A 21,991-nucleotide genomic window follows, 5' to 3' on the forward strand; every position below is an offset into this window, starting at 1 on the left:
ATTTTCCCCAAGTCAATTTAATAATGGTCTAGGCACTTTTCCCTTAGGAAGCCGTTCAGAAATTTTTTAAAACCCTGCTAAGCTAACTACCTTTACAACATTCTCTGGCAACGAATTCAAGAGTTTAATTACACGTTGGGTGAAAAAAAAATGTTCTCCGATTCGTATTAAATTTACTACTTTGTAGCTTCATCGCATGCCCCCTAGTCCTAGTATTTTTGGAAAGAGCAAACAAATGATTCACGTCTACCCATTCCACTCCACTCATTATTTTATAGACCTCTCCCTCAGCTGTCTTTTCTCCAAGCTGAAGAGCCCTAGATGCTTCAGCCTTTCCTCATAGGGAAGTCGTCCCATCCCCTTTATCATTTTCGTCACCCTTCTCTGTACCTTTTCTAATTCCACTATATCTTTTTTGAGATGCAGTGACCAGAATTAACCACAATATCTGAGGTACGATTGCACCATGGACCGATGCAAAGACATTATAACATCCTAATTTTTGTTTTCCATTCCTTTCCTAATAATACCTAACATTCTATTTACGAGATCCCTTTCTTGGTCGGTGACTCCTAACGTGGAACCTTGCATTACATAGCTATAGTTCGGGTTCCTCTTTCCCACACGCATCATGCACTTGCTCACATTAAACATCATCTGCCATTTAGATGGCCAGTCTCCCAGTCTCGTAAGGTCCTCTTGTAATTTTTCACAATCCTTTTGTGATTTAACAACTTTGAATAACTTTATGTCGTCAGCAAATTTAATTACCTCACTAGTAATTCCCATCTCTAGATCATTTATAAATGTGAAAAAGCAACAGTCCCAGCACAGACCCCTGGGGAACCCCACTATCTACCTTTCTCCATTGAGAATACTGACCATTTAACCCTACTTTCTGTTTTCTATCTTTTAACCAGTTTTTAATCCACAATAGGACACTATCTCCTATCCCACGACTCACCAATTTCTTCTGGAGTCTTTCATGAGGTACTTTGTCAGATGCCTTTTGAAAATCCAGATACACAATATCAACCGTATCGCCTTTATCGACATGTTTGTTTACCACTTCAAAGAAATGTAATAGATTGGTGAGGCAAGATTTCCCTTCACTAAATCCATGTTGGCTGTGTCTCATTAATCCATGCCTTTAAATATGCTCTGTAATTTTGTTCTTTATAATAGTCTCTACCATTTTGCCAGCCACCGACGTCAGGCTCACCTCTGGAACCTTTTTAAAATATCGACATTTGTCTTCCCTGATTGCCCCTTTTACCCCTCGGTCATCTAGCGGTCCAACCGATTCTTTTGCCAGCTTCTTGCTTTTAATATACCTAAAAAATGTTTTACTATGTGTTTTTGCCTCCAACACAATCTTTTTTTGAAAGTCCCGCTTTTCCTTCCTTATCAGCGCTTTGCATTTGACTTGACATTCCTTATGCTGTTTCTTATTATTTTCAGTCAGTTCCTTCTTCCATTTTCTGAAGGATTTTCTTTCAGCTCTATTAGCATCCTTCACATCACTTTTTTTTAATGTTTAAATCTTTTTATTCAGAACAATACCTTCAATTGCAGCTACAATTTGCAAATAAAAGTAGAAAACTTAACATGTCTTCAATTCAACTCTATTCAACATATGAATTCACGGGAACATATTTCAAACGTTTTTCCCCCTTCCCCTCTGCGCCCCCTTCCCTCCCGTTCCCCCCCATTTCCCCCCCTTTTCCTAAGTTAGGGGCAAGAATCAGAAAGGCGTGGCACATTTCAACAGGGTTTTTAACCATGCCGGCTGTCATTTGGTCTTCCTCCCTCCTTTTTTAATATACAGAATATATTTGGCCTGGGATGGTATTTTTGAACAGCATCCACGTCTGATATAAATTTTTGACCCTTGCAGCTGCTCCTCTAAGTTTTGTTTTATTTTACCATTCTTCTCATTTTATCATAGTCTCCTTTTTGAAAGTTAAATGCTAATGTATTGGATTTCCTGTGTATTCTTACTCCAAAGCTAGTATCAAATCCAATCATATTATGATCACTGTTATCATGCGGCCCATCACCATTACCTCCCGCACCAGATCATGCACTCCACTAAGGAGCCAATTTTATCGAGTAGTCTAAGAAGGATCTGGTGATCATCCAGGTCAAACGCTTTTGATAAGTTGGATTATTGGAGTAGGGTGTTTTGACCTTTACTGGTTTTCTTTTTGAAGTTAGCCAATAGTGTTATCAGTACCGTTTCTGTGCCTGATTCAGACTCATGTAGGATGTTGAAATGGGTTAGGTAGTTTGTGAACTGGTTGGCTATTAATCCCTCCATTATTTTGTTGTGAGGGGTATGGATGCCACTTGCTTGAAGTTTGTGACTTCCTTCTTTCTTTTTTAAAAATTGTCCTTGGGGACTGTATCAGCAGTATGTTGCCCTTTCCAGTTGGGAGTCGACCTGTCGAGTGCATGAAGTCTAGGTGTTCCTTGAGATGTGTAATGATTTGGTCTGGGGCTTCCTTCTTGACATGGTTGGAACATTTGTCCAGCATGCAGCACATGGTTGAGAATATATAGATCAAGTGGATGACTGTTTCCTGCGTTAATGAGCTAAAGATCATCCATGTTCTGTCTGTGGGTGCTGCATTTTGGAGGTTGTCTAGTTTATCTATGAAGTGTTCCAGGAGAGGAGGCACTTGGAGGCATTCCCTTAAGTCGATGATTTTTTTCCCCGGAAGTATTTGGCTAGTCCATCTGCTGTTTGTTGTCTAGTAAGTTGTTCACCATGCCATACAGCTTTTTTGGATCCTTGTAGTCTGGGCCTGCCTGTCCCTTGCAGTATAACCATTTGGCTCTTCTCATTTAAGTTTGTAGGCCATTCTGTTTTCATCAGTTTTGTTTCTCATCCAGGAAATTATAGACCAAGGGGAGATATGATAGAAGTCTATAAAATAATGAGTAGAGTGGAACAGGTAGATGTGAATCATTTGTTTACTCTTTCCAAAAATGCTAGGACTAGGGGGCATGCGATTAAGCTACAAAGTAGTAAATTTAATACGAATCAGAGAAATTTTTCTTCACTCAACGTGTAATTAAACTCTTGAATTCATCATATTATCTGGTGTTTTCTGACTCTTGTTTCTCTAGGAGCAGGTTGATATCATATTAGCAGTACATTAGAATGGGCCACACAACTATTTGAAATGAAATCCATGAAAATCATCTGGGCCAATTTCCAGTCTCCCGGGGGTCTGTAGAAAAAAATGCATCACAGATTGTTCTGTGGGAAGTTGTCTCAGATTTTGATGGTGGCTATTTCTAGTTGTGGGGTTATGGATTCTGCTAAGGAGTCCACCATGATGAATGATCTGTATATCAGAGCTATGCCCCCTCTCTTTTCTTCTTTATGGTCCAGTGGAGGAACCTGTAGCCTCGGGGAAGGGGACATAATTTGTTTATGATTGGGTCCTCTCTGTTGTGGAGCCATGTTTCACTGATGCACACTAGACTCAGGTCTTATTTGGTTAATTAGTCCTTTATTGTCTCTGTTTTGTTGACCACCAACCTTGCGTTGATGTATCCCATGGGTATCAGCAAGTGGATGTGTTCATTTGGGATGGTTGCGGTGATTCCTGGGAGTTGGCTTTCAATATGGCTCTTTGTTTTCCTGTGTCCCTTTCTAGCCTTCTGTTGTTTCCAGTTCCCTAGTGAGTGACTTACTTTGCTGGGACCCTCCAGCCCATCTGGGTGGTGTGTCCCTGGGGATGTCTTGTTTGTTTGTTTGTTGCATTTGTATCCCACATTTTCCCACCTTTTTGCAGGCTCAATGTGGCTTACATTATGCCGTAATGGCGATCACCATTTCCAAAATGAGAAATACAAAGTGGTATTGCATTAAAGTACATAAATGACAGAGTAAGTTATAGAGTAAGTTAGATAATAAGTTCATTTCCGGCGTGAGAAATAAGGTGGTAGTGCGTTAACGTTCATTAGTGACAGAGTGATTGAAGCAGTCAGGTATAGAGAGTTTGGTTTTGTCTGGTTCTGGTGGAGTTTCGTTGTCTGGTATTTAGGATGGATCATTGTGGTATGTCTTTTTGAACAGGTTGGTCTTTAGTAATTTTCGGAAGGTTGTTAGGTCATGCAGTGTTTTATGACATTTGGTAGTGCATTCCATGGTTGCGTGCTGATGTCATGTCTTGGTTGTCGTCTCGACTTGATTAATACTGGGATTTCATTCACTTCTCTGTGTGTCAGTGTCATAGCACTGGCGGCAGTATGTACCATCAGAGCTGGTATCCCAATTTTAGTTTGGTAGCATGCATTGTTTTGAAATGTCAGTAAATGGGTGAACTTACATTTATAGTGTTCTGGGATCGGTCTTTTTGTTGGAGAGTCTTTCTGCAAGATTTATTTTGCTTCTCAGTTGCTTCTGAAGTTGCATTCAAAGAGTTATAGAAAGGGGCAGGGTCTGCCCCTTTAGCACACGCCTTCGGTGTGACGCTTCAGGAGCGGGCTCGCTTATGAAGCTGCTTGAGTGACATCAGTTGGGGCATGACCAGGAAGTTGCGGGAGACTCCTCTCTCTGTGTGCTGTCCCTCCACATTGTGGCTGTGTGATCTTGCTGTATGCTGAGCTCTCCAGTGGTGACTGAGAAATTTCTGTGGTATGCAATCACGGTGGTGAAGGAGCTAATCTTATAACACTTTTGAACACATAAAACCTATTTTACTTGCAGAAAAGAGCTTTTCTAAAATTGCATGACTGCATATATGTGTAAAAAATAAGCATACAAAAAAAGAGTGTGCCCACTTTTAAGTAGAATGCATATGGCCATTCCTGGAGGCATAATTCTACCCCATTTTATATTGTGATATCCCCTTTCTCACTCAGGGTGGCCTGGGTCTCAATATGCAGATCAGATGCAAATTAGTGTGCTACCCCTTCTCGCTCAGGGTGTCCTGGTTCCCACTAAGCAAATTAAACAGGTCTCACCAACTGCATATTTCTCAGGCAACTCTTTATTCCAGCCCCTGGGCACACTTCTTCTAGCTTAATACTTTATGCTTTCATAGATCTTCACACTGAGCCTCCCCCCACAGATACATGGGCTCAGTACTACACCAGTACTTTGGGGACTCTCAACCCCAGGCTTTGCAGCCTGCTTCTCTCAGTACTTTGGACACACAGTCCTTTCTTCTTTGGTCACACAGTCCTGAACACACAGTCCCCTCTTTGAACACACAGTTCTGGACACACAGTCCCCCCCCCCTCTTTGAACACACAGTTCTGGACACACAGTCCTTTCTTCTTTGGACACACAGACCTTTCACTGAACACACAGTTCCTATAAGTACTGAGGACACACAGTTAAACACTAATGCTTTAGGGACTTCTTACCCCAGGATTTTCAGCCTGCTGATCTCCTTTGGACACACAGTCCTCCACAAGTCCATAGGGTTAACCAGTATCTTCCAGGGGGATCTCTCTTCTTCTGCTGCTAGCTCACTGTCACGTCTGTGGCTGTGACCACCCTCATTCTTACCATGTTTCTGGGAGTCAGTGGCTGTGCTGGCTTCTGCTTGTCTCTGTGTTTGTCTCTGTCTTAGTTTCTCTCTGGCTCTGTGTGCTGATTGCCTTACTGGACCTCACCTGTGTGGGCTATGCCTCTTCCAAGATGGCTGCCGACTCCTCTATGCCAGTATCCAAGATGGCTCCCGCTGTTCCTTCCTGTGGGCTGACTTCTCTGTGTGTCAAGCCTCTGTTTGGAGGCAAGGAGATTGCTGCAGCTGTGCCTCTGGTGTTGAAGGGCTTTATTAATCACTTAGAGACTGCAGCCCTTGCCTTTGCATTTCGTCTAAGGGCCCTGGTATGTAGAGTGCTCTGTACACTGCTACATTGTTTGCTCTGTGTATGTTTCTGGTGTATGACTTGTTAGCTTGGGCACAGCTTTGCTTGTTAGCCTGTGTACAGCTTTATTAGTTCTCCTGAGTTTGCTCTGTGTATGTTTCTAGTTTATGACTTGTTAGCTTTGGCACAGCTTTGCTGGTTAGCCTGTGTACAGCTTTGCTTGATCTCCTGTGTTTGCTGAGTGTATGTTCCTAGTGTATGACTGGTTAGCTTGGGCATAGCTTTCTTGTTTGCTTGTGTTCAGTTTCCTAGTCTTCTTGTGTCTAGCCTGCTGGTTTTCCCGTGTGTGTTTTCTTTTGCTTCTGGAGCTTCAGCCCTTGTTCAGTCTGTTGCCAGCACTCCTTGATACGGTAGCTCCAGCCTTAGTCTTGCTCCTTGACCTGACCATTGCTTTGAACCTGCCTTCTCCCGGAACCGGGACATTCCCTGCTTGTCTGCCTTGCTCTCGCCTAGGTGCCTGGGGGACACTTCAGTATCCTGATTCCTGCTGTTCCTGCTTGCAAGTTCCAGTTCTGGTCTTTCCTGTAAGTCCTGCCGGCTGCCCGAACCTGAGGGCTCAACCCTTGGGGAAAGGTGGCTAAGCGTAGGTGAAGCCTAGGTCCAGTGTGTACCTGTCCAGCGGGTTCCGGTCCCGTGGGTTCCTGTCCAGTGGGTTCCGCTCCAGTGTGTTCCAGTCCAGCGGGCTTCACTCCAGTGCGCACCCGTCCGGTGCATTCCAGTTCCGGGTATTCCTGTGTAGAACTCCAGTCCGGGGTTACGGTCCAGTCTTGTCTCGTCTCTACCTTGAAGGTGATCTTGCCTGCCACTGCCGCTCCACGGTAGTGGCCCAAGGACTCACGAACCCAGTGCTCCCGGGGAAGAAGCCTGACAGTATGCCAAGGTCCACGGGAACGCGACACTCACTTCTCTTCCTCTCACAACTCAGGTGGGGTATAAAGTGGTTAATTAGCTACACAGGACCCAGCCCATAACCTCCCACACCTGTGGACATCCCAGGGCTCTCCCCGGTCCTAGCACCCTCCACCTATTCTCCTACCAGCGCCCTCTAGTGCCCTACCCCGGATAGGACACCCTCTTACTTATCGCAATATAGAATATAGAAGTCAGAATTGAGATGTCTGGGTTGAGACATGTCAAATTCTGGTAGTATTTTAGAAAAGGGTCTGCCAACATAGAGACTTTTCTAAAATAGGTGCCATCATTGATGATAAATTGAAACTCTGCTCAGTGTGCAGCAGCAGCAGCAGCTAAGAAAGGAATTATTAGGAAAAGAATGGAAAACAAAACTGAGAATATTACAATGCCCTTGCTTCACTCTATGATGTGACCACACCTTGAATACTGTGTGCAATTCTGGTCACTGCATCTCAAAAAAGATATAGTGGAATTAGAAAAGGTACAGAGAAGAGCAATGAAAATGATAAAGGGGATGGAACAACTTCCGTATGAGGAAAAGCTAATATGGTTAAGGCTGTTCATCCTGGAGAAGAAACGGCTGAAGGGAGATATGATAGAGGTCTATAATATACTGAGTGGAGTGGAATAAGTAGATGTACAAATAAATAAATAAAACCTTTGGCTGCAGGTGTGTGGATGTGTGAGTGATGCATGAACGACGACTCAGGCTGTGAAGAACTAAGGCTGATGCCAGGCAGACTTTGTAGATCTGTGTTCTGTATATGGCAATCCAGTTTAGGATGGGCTGGAAAGGGCTTCAATGCAACTTTATTTATTAGTTTGTGGATTTGCACGATTCATTCTCCCTCACCTTTTTACTACAGTGCACCATGCAGACACACCATCTGGCTTCGCTTCCACGTTTGTACTTGTTCTGGGTATTCTTCAGCCACATTCAAGTAGTAACTTATGTTTCTGTTAGACATATAATAGATATTTGTATTTGCATCTCTATTTGATCTGATCTCTCCAAGTTTTTCTTTGCATGTGTAGGAGAAGCGAAATGTTTATGAAACAGAATCTAAATCTTTGGAGCTCAGGAACTGTCAAGCTGTTCGGTTCTGTACATACACAGAAAGGCTTTTATTAATCATTTGTTCCGACTGTTGGAAGGTATGTGCCCTTTAAAATTTTGCTTTCATATCGAATGCGCATTAAAAGTTTTAAGGGCCCATTTACAATGTTACAGGAGTTTTGGCAATTCAGCAACTTTCAAGGATACTTAATTCTAGCCATGCTTTAGTGTTACTTTCGGAACGCCAGTGAACTCTCACCAGAATCCTCCAATTATTGAAAGCTCATTTTCTCTCTCTAAAATTGCTTGCATGAGGTGACAGCGTGGTACTGTCTTTTCTATGATTCCTCTTAAGTTTACCTTTTTTTTCATAATAACTTTTGTTCATTTCAAGCTTTTCAGGTGGCCTGAATCAGTCTTTTCCAGCACATAAGTAGATTTGAACAAATGTTTGGACCGTTGCGTTGTGTTTGTCAGAGGTGTGCTCTGGGGAAAACATTCTGCCCAATATTCTGTGCCACTTACATAGGTGTCAGCACCTGATTCCCTGATAAAAGCTTCTGGCCGAGGCCTTGCCCAGACTTTCAGCAACATTGTCCAGATAATGCCACTGAAAATCTCTGTGGTCCCATAGCAAAACCTGGGTGGAGTCTGGAATTACTCAGAAACCGGCAATATTTAGCACAAGTATCTGGACAAGTTGCAACAGCAAAAAGCTGTCCTAAATTATCCAAATGGTTATCTGAATGTCACCATTATTGAGATAATTGTGACAGTGTCTGTTATACCTGTGTATTTAGCATCCATATTTGGATATAGTCCAGTATAACTTCAAACGTTGTGGCCAGCTTGTAAATAAAAAGCTACATACAGAGTTTAAATATTGCCCCTTTAGGGGTCAATATGAGCCATTGGTGGTCAGTGGTATTTAATACACTGATCACTGCAGGCAGAACTGAATCTGGATATTCAATGCTGAGCCATATCTGGCTTCCAGCATTGAATATCCAGTTATCTGTAGTCACCCGGAAGGTGCCCAGTTAACTCACTGGATAAAGTTATGACAGCCCTTTTTCTGTCCTAAATGTATCCGCGCCCTTAGATGGTTAGTGGACTGAATATCGCCGCTAGACTGAATATTGCTGTGGCTCCATCCAAACTCCACCCTAGACTGCCCCTAATATAGTCAGTTTACATATGGCCTATTAGAGCTGATATTCAGCTGCACTACCTGGTAAAGTGCCCCTGAATATTGGCGACTGGTCAGATCAGCAGAGTTAAACTGGGCAGGAACCTTTCCTGTCCAGTTAAACTCCTTTGAATATTGATCCCTAATTTTTTTAATCTTCTATTTTGTGGAGTGGCCTAGTGGTTAGGGTGGTGGACTTTAGTCCTGGGGAACTGAATTCGATTCCCGGCATAGGCAGCTCCTTGTGACTCTGGGCAAGTCACTTAACCCTCCATTGCCCCATGTAAGCCGCATTGAGCCTGCCATGAGTGGGAAAGTGCGGGGTACAAATGTAACAATCAGTTCTTTCTTTTCTGCATTGATGTGTGTGCTAAATGATTTATTACCTGCTTAGAATAGATTGACGTAACAGGTGAAATACGCACCTATAATTTATCACAAGCACTTATGCCAGCCCAAATATCAGAGATACAAGTGTAACTTATAGCATTCCATACGTTACACATGGGTGAGCCGAGACTGCCAGTGATCTAGGGCTTCGGGAAATAAGGGTGATGGGATCCTAACCACCTATCAAAAGTGATTAAATTAGATGGAAGCCAGGGGAGAGTGGGCCCCTTACTGCTCTGGGCCCTTGGGCTCTGCCCTATTGTTCCAATGGTCAGTTTGCCCCTGGTAAATGGGCTCTTATAAAACACCCACTAGCTTAAAATGACATGATGGTGCTGCTTTGATATAGGCATGTACAGGAGTGGAATTTGGGTAGATCCATGGCAGAATTTGCAAGTACACATGAAAGGATGACCAAAAGCAGTAGTTTTGGTTCTGGCCAAACCAAATCCGTGACCAAAATCTGCCATTTGATTTTGGCCAGAACCGGAACCACAACCATGGTCCTGCCCCCTGCCACCATTACTACCGCCACTAACCTGTCCTCCCAAGCCAGTCTCCTCCCCAACAGAGAATCCAGTCCCTCCCCAGGCCGCTCACCAACTCCACTCTCCCCATGCCTTTGTAGGCCCTTCCCGGCCCTACCGTTTAAAAGCCCTGGTGATCTAGTGGCCACCGGAGCAGGAGCATCCCGAGTTGCTCCTGCCCCCACTGGCTGCATTGTTAAAATGGTGGCCATGACTTCCCATGGTAGTCTCGCAAGACTTCTGTGGTAGGTCATGACTGTCATTTGAGAATTGGGAATGGCATGAGTAGGAGCGACTTCCTGCTCATGTCATTCCTAATTCCAAAATGGTGGCCGTGACTTATCGCAGCAGTCTCATGAGGCTGCCATGGGAAGTCATGGCCGCCATTTTCACAATGCAACAGCAAGGACAGGAGCAGCATGGGATGCTCCTGCCCTGGCCACTAGACTACCAGGACATTTAAAAGTAGGCCTGAGGAGGGCCTATGGACAGGGGGTGGGTGGAGGGCAGAGTTGGTAGGTGGCTTGGGGAGGGAACAGGTTTTCTGTTGGGGGATTATTTTGCCCTGCCAGGAGCATCAGGAATCAATGCTACAGCCCAGTGTTCCCAGCAGGATCTTAAGGGGGCCGAGATACAGATTTCCCCTCCCCCTTGTTGCAAGCCCCCACCCTCCAATCAGGTCTCCCACCCCTGAGGCACATCTCCAGCCCCTATTCAAGCACCCACCCACAATCAGGACCCCCACCCCCTATGCAAGCCCCCAATCTCTATAATCCCTCCCACCCTACCCCACCCCTGTGCTCAGACTTTTCTAATCTCCCCTGTCGCTTCTGCCCACCCGGCGCCACCCATGTAAGGAAACATGACCCCCTAGTGGTAGTAGCACAAGACTACACTAGGGATGCCATTTTGGCAAGCAGTGTGGAGGGCAGGAGTGACTGAGGATCACTCCTATCCTGGGACCACTAGATCACCAGACCAGAGAGGTACGGGCACAGAAGTGGGGTGAGAGGGATTGTGGAGGATGGGGGCTTGCATTCGGGGCTGGAGGTCCTGATTGGCGGTGGGTGGCTTGAATAGTGGGTGAGGATGTGCTTCGGAGGTGGGAGGCCTGATAGGAGGGTGGGGACTTGCATCAAGAGGGAGGGAAAATCTGTACCACAGCTCCCTTAAGATCCTGCTGGTAACATTGGGCTGCAGCTTTGATTCCTGATGCTCCTGGCAATGTAAAATAACCCAGCTTTTGTCTGGGGTTATTTTACCACCATTTTCTGCCCATAAAGCAACTTGCGGTGTATTACCACATGCCACGTTATGGTATTTACATAGTAATGAGATGCAAAACATGCATATTTGCATCTCATTACCATGTAACCTGTGGCAACTTAAGTATTGCTGCTGTAGTTTAAGACAAGCTGTGTTAAGGCCTTTTATGTCACGTTAAGGAGCAAAGAATGCAAATTAAATCCCTAAAGTAGCTTGATGAATTCCCCCCTTAAAACTCTGTTGCCTCTAGTAGAAACCTAGGTTATGAAACCTCTGAGAACAGGGAGTGGAGGAGAAGTCAATGGTTAGAACAGTGGACTGAAAACCAGGGAAACACAGTTCAAATTCTGCTGCATCTCTTTGTGACCTTGGACAAGTCACCTAACCCTCTATTACCTCAGGTACAAACTTAGGGGCACAGTTACCAAAAGGCGTTAAGCTCTTAATTCCCACTAACAGGGGTACCACGTGACACTAGGGAATTTTTCCTAGGAGAACGTGTGGCATGGGTGTGAAAACTTTGTCCTCTTATTTGTGTTCTAGGTAAAGTGTGCTAACTGTATAACAGCTAAGTTAACGCTGGATCAGATAGCGACTCCTACATAGGAGTCATTAGCCCCTGATATTCAGCGCCATTTAACGGGCTAGAACAACTGCTGACCAGTTAAATAGCATTTAACCGGCTATCCGCCGATATTCAGTGGGGAATAACCAGCTATCCCCAGCTGAATATCCCCGGTTAGTGACTAGCAGACAGCCAGTTATATCGACCGATAAAACTAGATGTCCTCTGATTTTAAAAGCCGGTTTCTGGCCATATTTGGCTGTGTGAAACCTGGTATATCTTTGACCGGTTTGAAGATAACCGGGTAAATCTGAATATCAACTTAGCTGGTTATCTTTAAACCAGCCAAAAGTAAACCGGATATTCAGTGCCAGTCACCAGAAACGGCTTGGCATTGAATTTCTGGTTTTCGCGCCGACTGCAGGAGTTAGCCAGTCTAACTCCTGCGGACTGAATATTGGCCCCTAAGTTTTCCCATATTAAATCTTAGCAATTACCACACACTAATGACCTGCATAAAACATACCCTCAAAAAGAAAAGCATTACATTTGCAGTTAATACACGCTAAAATCTGTATTAACACCAAATCCTAATGCCTTTTATTAAACACTAGTAAAAATGGCCCGTTTCTGGCGGCGATGAAACGGGTGCTAGCGGGCAGGGGACTCCCTTCCCCTCCCCTTACGCGTGTCTCCCTGGTGGTCTAGAGGTATCTATTCGGTGGGGGCAGGAAAGAAAGAGCCCCCTGTTTCCTGGCCGTAGCGGTGGTGGTAGCATCCTTGCTACATCGTGTGGGAGTCCGGCTCTCGGCGTTTCAAAATGGCCGCCGAGAGTTGAAGTCTCGCGATGCAGCTTGAACTCTCGGCGGCCATTTTGAAACGCCGAGAGCCGGACTCCCACACGATGTAGCAAGGATGCTACCACCACCGCTACGGGCAGGAAAGAGGGGGCTCTTTCTTTCCTGCCCCCACCGAACAGGTACCTCTAGACCACCAGGGAGACAGGCGTAAGGGAAGGGGAGGGGAGGTGACGGGGGGGGGGGGAGGGACGTTGCTGAGGGTGAGTGTGGTACCGTGGGCGGGGTGGTAACTTCAAAGGGGCGGGGCTATGTGGGGAAAGAGGCCGGGTTGATGTGGACATCCTGGGCGGCTGGGATTTTCGTGTTGCGCCCTCGACGTCATCACGTGTGACGCGAGGGCGGGGCATGAAGATGTTGTGTGGCTTCACAACCATGAAACCACAAACCGGTGTGTGAGTGACTTCAGTGACGTCAGTGTCCTCAGAACGTTGAGGCTGCGTTTTATTATAGTAGATACCCTTTAGACTGACAGTCTCTTCTAGGAACAGGAAACTATATGTTATATCTGAATGTAATTCATCTTGAATTACTAATGGTAACGTATGACCAAATTCAAATGTTCTCCTGTCTGATTATCATTTAAAAAATGTCAAGTTGTATATCTGAGTTATGATTGACTTAATCTTTTGGTTGTTTTCTTTTTTTTTTTTCTCTAATCTCTGGCTTTAGATCTTTGATTATTGTGATTTTTCCATACTTGGCACAGAAGCAAACAGCAGTGGTCAGTCCTTTGCTGGTGGAGAGTTCCTAGCTGCAAACAGACTCATCCTCTGGACAGAGTGTGGCCATGGTTCAATCTACCAGCTGGTTAACAGGTGGGCTCAGATGGAAGTGGTGGGACTTATTCAAAATTGAAATTCTCCCATTCTTTGCTGATGGAAAAAAATGTTTATCAAACAAAACCCAGTGTCTGAAAAGCCCAGGTACAAGATGAACTGTTGGGGGGGGTTTATTAAGAAAAAGCCTTTTCTGTCACACTTGATCAACACCCAGAACAAAGCCACTTTGGCACTAAAAGATTTTGTCTGTTTGGTAGCTTTCTAGGCTTTGTTTGGCACAGCAGGAGCTGAAACGTAAAATTAACCATGTAGAACCTGAACAGCTGGCACCAGCCTTTCAAATAAGAAGCCACTTGTAATTACTAACCCAACAACTCTTGGCCAGACTTGAGAATCTGCTAGCGCTCCACAGCCTAGGATGGATTTCTAAAATCTGACTCTTTTCCATTATACAGTGGACTTTCCAAAGTCATTTATCCTGCTGATGGAGGGATGCTTAAAGAAACTGTTACTCCGCAGTTACTCTGCTGCACAAATGTGGCTGAAAATAAGGTAACATCAGATTATTGCATGCCAATGGAGTTCGCTTTGTAGTTATAAAAACATTTAAATATCAAATATTTGAGACCATTTTGATTGTGATGACATACAGCATTTATTTAGTTATTTTTTTCTACCTGTGCTTAACATTTTCTCTATTTATCAAGTGTTTAAGCAAGGAAAATTTAAAATACTCCTGTAATTTGAAGTTAGAAATTGTCTTGCAATGCAATACTTACAAGCAGTGCCGTAGCGAGGGCTAACGGCACCCGGGGCGGGTCGCCGCTGCGCACCCCCCCCCCGGGTGCAGCACGGCACGACCCCCCCCCTCTGCGGCGCACCCCCCGGAGTGCAACCCCCCCACGGACCGCATTGTTACCTGTGTGAGGGCCGATCCGCCCCGAGTGCACGTCACTCGGAGCTGCGTCGGCCCCGCTGGTTCCCTGCTCTCTGTGCCCCGGAACAGGAAGTAACCTGTTCCGGGGCAGAGAGAGCAGGGAACCAGTGGGGCCGGCACCCCCCGAGCGTGTGTACCCAGGGCGGACCGCCCCTCCCGCCCCCCTTCCTACGCCACTGCTTACTGGAAACTGTTGCTTCTAAAACCTTGTGCAGAATGCTTAAGCTTTCACGCTTTCCAAAAATACTAGGACTAGGGGGCATGCGATGAACCTACAGTGTAGTAAATTTAAAACAAATTGGAGAAAATATTTCTTCACCCAACGCATAATTAAACTCTGGAATTCGTTGCCGGAGAACATGGTGAAGGCGGTTAGCTTGGCAGAGTTTAAAAAGGGGTTAGACGGTTTCTTAAAGGACAAGTCCATAAACCACTACTAAATGGACTTGGGAAAAACCCACAATTCCAGGAATAACATGTATAGAATGTTTGTACGTTTGGGAAGCTTGCCAGGTGCCCTTGACCTGGATTTGCCGCTGTCGTGGACAGGATGCTGGGCTCGATGGACCCTTGGTCTTTCCCAGTGTGGCATTACTTATGTACTTAATGATATTAAGGGCTGTTGTCCGCATCCATTCGGTGATACATACAGGATTTTTATTTTCCAATGGACACAAACTAAAGGTGTCCTCATTGGCCACATTCCATGTGTTTCCCAGCCATGTGCATATTTCTATGTCTACCTTTCTGCAGAGGGTGGCCCCATATTTTGAGGGGAAAAAAAACAATTATACACTTAAAAGGCAGTTCTATAACTAGGTGCACAAAGTATACACGTAAGTGCAGAGGAAATTAGCACATGTTTATGCAACCTAAGCACTATTCTATAAAAATGCAAATAATTGTTACAGTGCAGAATTGCAAGGGGATGTACATGTGAGTGGAGCGTGGGCAGGGATCTCTATTACATTTTTTTTCCAGCCTCTATGCCAGCCTCAAATATCATACCCAGCTCCATCACAGCAGTATGCAGGTCCCTGGAGCAGTTTTTAGTGGGTAATGCAGTGCACTTCAGGCAGGCGGACCCAGGCCCCCCCCCCCCCCCACACCTGTTACACTTGTGGTGGTAAATGGGAGCCCTCCAAAACCCACCCGAAACCCACTGTACCCACATCTAGGTGCCCCCTTCACCCTTTAAGGGCTATGGTAGTGTTGTACAGTTGTGGGTAGCGGGTTTTGGGGGTCTCAGCACCCATGGTAAGGGAGCTATGCACCTGGGATCAATTTGTGAAGTCCACTGCAGTGCCTCCTAGGGTGCCAGGTTGGTCGTTTCTGAGATGGCCGTCCTCGGTTTCCATTATAGGCGAAAACCGAGGCCGGCCATCTCTAAGGTCGACCTAAATGTTGAGATTTGGCCATCCCCGACCGTATTATCGAAACGAAAGATGGCTGCCCATCTTGTTTCGATAATGCGGGTTGCCCTGCCCTTTCGTGGCGCCGTCCTTAGAGATGGGTACACTTATAGATGGGCGCCCCCGTTCGATTATGCCCCTCCACATTAAATATTTCAATCATCTGATCATATAAATAAAAGTTCCTCAGGAGGATAAGATAAGAAGACTGAAATATTTAAAATATAATAACATTTGGAAAGTGAGAGGTTTTTTAGCCTATGATGGATGGCAAACAGATCAAATATACATTTTGCCTGTGTTGAATCTGAGGTTTTTCCTAACAATGAAGATAAAGGTTCTGAGAACTGCTTGTAGACTGAACACATGATTAGTGAAGTATTTACAAATACCATACTTTAGGCACAAGAATCGGCTCGAAGTCCTATTCTGTAAAGAGTGCCTTTTATAGAATACCACTTCAATTTTTTCTGGCGCCAATTTTTCAGGGTCGTTTATAGAATTCTCCCCATAATGCACACTCTTTAAGAAGAGGGCGCATTATTAATGACATTTGTTGGAAACAAAAAAAATTCCAAATGAAAATTACATGAAAATGTTGTAGATGCCCATCCCTAGACCCCCACCTGTTTTCTGCCCAAAATCTGCCCTTAAACATATACCTGTACCCAAATCACATACAAATACACAGTGTCTCCATACCTACTTGTATGCAGGGAGCAGTTTTAAAAGTGGTATTTTACATTCTCATACTTGCACATGTGGAGGGGCATAATCGAAAGGGGCGCCCAAGTTTTGCTAAGGACATCCTCGCAAAACATCCCGGCAAAGGGGCGGGGAAAACTGTATTATCGAAACAAGATGGACGTCCACCTTTCGTTTCGATAATATGGTCAGGGACGCCCAAATCTTGAAATTTAGATTGTCCTTAGAGATGGTCGTCCCTAGACTTGGTCGTTTCTGATTTTCGGCGATAATGGAAACCAAGGACGCCCATCTAAGAAATGACCAAATGCAAACCCTTTGGTCGTGGGAGGAGCCAGCATTCGTAGTGCACTGGTCCCCCTGACATGCCAGCACACCAACTGGGCACCCTAGGGGGCACTGTAGTGGACTTCATAAATTGCTCCCAGGTACACAGCTCCCTTACCTTGTGTGCTGAGCCCCCCACCCCACAAATCCACTACCCACAACTGTACACCACTACCATAGCCCTTACGGGTGAAGGGGGGCACCTAGATGTGAGTACAGTGGGTTTCTGGTGGGTTTTGGAGGGCTCACATTTACCACCACAAGTGTAATGGGCCTGGATCCGCCTGCCTGAAGTGCACTGCACCCACTAAAACTGCTCCAGGGACCTGCACACTGCTGCGATGGACCTGAGTATGGCATTTGAGGCTGGCATAGAGGCTGGAACAAAATACTTTTAAAGATGTTTTTTGAGGGTGGGAGGGGGTTAGTGACCACTGGGGGAGTAAGGGGAGGTCATCCTCAATTCTCTCCAGTGGTCATCTGGTCAGTTCAGGCACCTTTTTCTGGCTTGGTCGTAAGAAACAGTTCCCACAAGACAATTCTTCAGCAAAATTAAATTAATATTGTTAGTGAGCTGAAATAATCTGAACTAATTTAATCACCATAAATCGTTGTGTAACGATTTATGGTGATTAAGTTAGTTCAGATTATTTCAGCTCACTGATAGTATTGGTTGTAAGAAAAACAGGACCAGGTAAAGTCATTCAAGTGGTCGTTATGGACGCCCTTTTTTTTCCATTATGGGTCGAGGACGCCCATGTGTTAGGCACGCCCAAGTCCCACCTTCGCTACACCTCTGACACGCCCTCCTGAACTTTGGTCGTCCCCATGATGGAAAGCAGTTCGGGACGCCCAAAATCGGCTTTCGATTATGCCGATTTGGCCGACCCTGTGAGAAGGATGCCCATCTTCAGATTTGTGTCAAAAGATGGGCGTCCTCTTTCGAAAATGAGTCTGATAGTATGCATGAAAAAGCAGTTAGAAAATTATCCTTTTACTAAACTGCGATAAAAAGTGTCCTTAACGTTTCCTTACAAGGGTCACTCACGTTTGCTAAGGCCATTTTTCCCATCAGGGAAAAATGGCCAAATTTTCAATTTTCTGTATTAATGGCCATGCACTAATTTTCCCATTAACATGTGACTCTTTGCGTGTGAGCCCCTACTGTAACATATTATGTAGGCAGTAAAGGCTCACATGCTAACCACACTAATCGGTTAGTGCATGGCAATGTAGCTGTGCTAACCAATAATGCAGAGCACATCCACTCTCCGCCCCCCAGGCCTGCCCCCAATGCTAAAAAATACATTTTATTTCTTAGCGTGTGGGTAGTGTGTGCCATGGGATGCCTGAGCACACCCTGTGGTAAGTCAGTTTTAGCAGTGTTAAGCATGTGTTATTGGTTATCTTTTAGTCGCTAACTGGGAATATTTAGTGGGGTATAGCTGGGTATCCCCCACTGAATATCGCCAAATAGCTGACTAACAGGCTTATTTTCGAAAGTGATCGCTGGGCATCTTCTGACATAAATCGGGAGATGGCCGGCGATCTCTCAAAAGCGGCGAAATCCATATAATCGAAAGCTGCTTTTTTTGACACCATCGCCACTTTCCCGTCGCCGAGCCTGTGAAAGTTCAAGGGGGCGTGTCGGTGGCGTAGTGAAGGCGGGACATGGGCGGGTATGGGCGTGGCTACCAGATGGCCGGCTTTCGCGGATAATAGAAAAAAAAAGTGGCGTTGATCAGTATTTCGCCGGGTTTACTTGGTCCTTTTATTTTCACGACCAAGCCTCAAAAAGGTTCCCCAACTGACTAGATGACCACCGTAGGGAATGGGGGGTCACCAACCCCCTCCCACGCTAAAAAAATAAAAATAAAAACCTTTTTTGCCAGCCTGTATGCCAGCCTCAAATGTCATACCCAGCTCCCTGACAGCAGTATGCAAGTCCCTGGAGCAGTTTTTAATGGGTGCAGTGCACTTCAGGCAGGCAGACCCTGGCCCATCCCCCCTACCTGTTACACTTGTGGTGGTAAGTGTTGAGCCCTCCAAACCCCCCCCCCCCCAAACCCACTGTACCCACATGTAGGTGCCCCCCTTCACCCATAAGGACTATGGTAGTGGTGTAGAGTTGTGGGGAGTGGGTTTTGGGGGGGATTTGGGGGGCTCAGCACCCAAGGTAAGGGAGCTATGCACCTGGGAGGTATTTGTATATTTTTTAAAAATTTTAAAAGTGCCCCCTAGGGTGCCCGGTTAGTGTCCTGGGGGGACCTGTGCACTACAAATGCTGGTTCCTCCCATGACCAAATGCCTTGGATTTCACCGGGTTTGAGACGGCCGGCATTTTTTTCCATTATTGCTGAAAAACAAAACCGGCGATCTCAAACCTGGCGAACTCTGGCATTTGGCCGGGCCAAACCGTATTATCGAAAGAAAAGATGGCTGGCTATCTTTTTCGATAATACGGTTACGGCCAGCTGTTGTGTCGCCGCCAAAATAGATCGCCGGCTATCTATTTCGCCGGCACCGTTCGATTATGCCCCTCTAAGTGCCACTTAACCAGCCAGGTGCCTTTCCTGGCCAGTTAAATGGTTTTTAATACTGGGGGGAAAACAAAGGGGGGGGGGGGGGAAGATATGCTTTTTCCAAACAATGGAGAAGACGTATGATTTTAAGTAAAAAGCAATGTTTATTACAACAAGTTGACTCAACACAGCCGTGTTTCGGCGCCGTAGCGCCTTCTTCAGGAGTCAATGAAAACAACTATAAAACATGAATAGTGCAAACAAAAGGTAATCAATAATAAATATTTAAAACATTTTATAAAAGAAATATAAAAAAGTAATGGAAATCATCATGCATAACATATCAAAGATGCGAAAACAAGATATTAAAATTAAAATACACTTAAAACACATAAAATGGTGTTGCAAGGACATAAGAATGTTACATTGTATAACATCGTGTACATATATCATAAAATATAAACAAGAATACTGTATAATGGTTCACATGTCTAAACAAACAATACAGATATTCTTCACATAAACACAATATATATTGTGAAAAGGATGAGGCTAATGTGTAGATCAGGGTTGCCAGGTGGAAATTTTTTTTCCAGCCCAATCCAGCCCAAAAAACAGCCCAAAACCCACCCAAACACAAACCCCGCCCCTGACACCCCCACCCCCCGGCCCCGCCTCCACATCACCAGCCCCACCTCCCACATCACTAACCCCGCCCCCCCCGCAGCCGAAAAAACCGCCCTGAAGCCCAAAAACAGCCCAAAAAACCGCAACCCGCCACGGGCAAAAATTTCCCGCGGCGGGTCGCGGAAAACCGCCCAATTGGGCAGTAAAACCGCCCACCTGGCAACACTGGTGTAGATGGTGATGCTCCCTCCTCAGGATCCCAGGTCCCTCTTTCACTCAGGGTGAGCTGGTTCTCAGTATGCAGATTTATGCAAATTAATCTACCACCCTTTTCTGCTCAGGGTGACCTGCTTCTCAAAAGCAAACACAGTCAGGTTTCACCAATCAGGCTCTTTTCATACACAACTTTATTCCAGCCTCTGGGGCACACTTCTTTCAGCTTAAAACACTTTCATAAGCTTAAACAGTTCTTCCAGCTTAACCATTTCATTGTTCCTACTCAGTGCAATCTTCCTTTAACATTTCTTCTTGCACAGTTCAACATTCATAGATTTCTTCCCCCTGAGCCCTCTCACACAGGCCTTTGGGCTCAGTATTAACTCAGTCCCCGGACACAGAGTCCCCGGACACACAGTTCCTCTTCACTGTTCTAGACCGACAGTCTTTTACTCAGTTCCTGGACACACAGTACCTCTTCAGAACAGACAGTTCTACTACCTGGTTATCTAGGGCCTTCTTACCCCAGCCAGCTTCCTTGCTTTGCACACAGTTCATCACCAGCCAACAGGGCTCAGCCAGTACTTCACATGGGGATCTCCAGCTCCAGCTCCAGCTCCAGCTCCAGCTACCAGCTACCAGCTACCAGCTCCAGCTCCAGCTCCAGCTACTAGCTCTCTTCCTTTTCCCCCTCTCCCTCAGGCGGGGTACTAAGTAGTCACTGGCCCAACAGGACCCAGCCCTTAACCGGCTGCCAGGGTTGCCAGGTGGAAAATTTTTTTCCAGCCCGATCGAGCCCAAAAAACAGCCCAAAACCCGCCCAAACACAAACCCCGCCCCTGACACCCCCACCCCCGCGTCATCACGCCCGCCCCCGCCGTCATCAACCCCGCCCCCGCTGTCACCGACCCCGCCTCCCACGTCACCGGCCCCGCCTCCCCGTCATCGGCCCCGCCTCCCACGTCATCGGCCCCGCCTCCCATGTCATCGGCCCCGCCTCCCCGTCATCGGCCCCGCCTCTCACGTCATCGGCCCCGCCTCCTACGTCATCGGCCCCGCCTCCCACGTCACTAACCCCGCCCAAAACGTCATTAACCCCACCCAAAAACGTCACTAACCCCGCCCCCCCGCGGCCGAAAAAACCGCACTGAAGGCCAAAAACAGCCCAAAAAACCGCAACCCGCCGCGGGCAAAAATTTCCCGCGGCGGGTCGCGGAAAACCGCCCAATTGGGCGGTAAAACCGCCCACCTGGCAACACTGCCGGCTGCACCTGTTTCCACCTCCAGGACTCTCCCCGGTCCTAGCGACCTCCAGCTATACCTCCCCTTTCTGGCTCCCTTTAGAGACTCATCCTCTCTTCTCCCTGGACATTTTAGGGGTACAGCGCCCTCTAGGGGCCTATCCAGGGTAGGACAGCCTCTTCCTTCTTACAATATATGTATTTGGCAATATATGACAGCTAGGAGACAATACTTGCAGGGGTTTAAAGTAATTGGTTTTAGGATGTGTAACAATAAAGGATTAAAATTCTCATGTCTAAAAAAATACTCATGTGTAAGAAAGCAATACAAATATTGCTTCAATACTGGGGGGATTCAGCGGTGTACTGAGGGCAGGCGGTAGAGGCGGTCCGCCCCAGGTGCACGCTGCAGGAAGGGTGCAGAGAGCAGCTGCACAACTGTCAGCTCCGCTGGTTCCCTGCTCCATCTGATGTTATTTCCTGTTCTGGGGCAGAGGGAGCAGAGAACCAGCGGAGCCCACAGCCTTGCAGCTGCTCCCAGCACCCCAGGAGGTAAAAACA

The 21,991-nt window shown here is 46.1% G+C and overlaps 1 protein-coding gene across 2 annotated transcripts in view; it reads left to right on the forward strand.

Annotated features, from left to right (window-relative positions):
• Nucleotides 1–21,991, forward strand: part of WDR72 (WD repeat domain 72) — a 377,768-nt gene that overhangs the window by 129,677 nt on the left and 226,100 nt on the right. For both annotated transcript variants that reach the window (XM_030189229.1, XM_030189234.1), the window contains exons 8-10: nucleotides 7,846–7,965; nucleotides 13,334–13,479; nucleotides 13,899–13,995. In XM_030189229.1, coding sequence (XP_030045089.1) covers nucleotides 7,846–7,965; nucleotides 13,334–13,479; nucleotides 13,899–13,995 — 363 coding nt within the window. The remainder of the gene's footprint in view (nucleotides 1–7,845; nucleotides 7,966–13,333; nucleotides 13,480–13,898; nucleotides 13,996–21,991) is intronic.

The sequence above is a fragment of the Microcaecilia unicolor genome, chromosome 1, assembly GCF_901765095.1.
Source record: "Microcaecilia unicolor chromosome 1, aMicUni1.1, whole genome shotgun sequence".
NCBI lineage: Eukaryota > Metazoa > Chordata > Amphibia > Gymnophiona > Siphonopidae > Microcaecilia > Microcaecilia unicolor.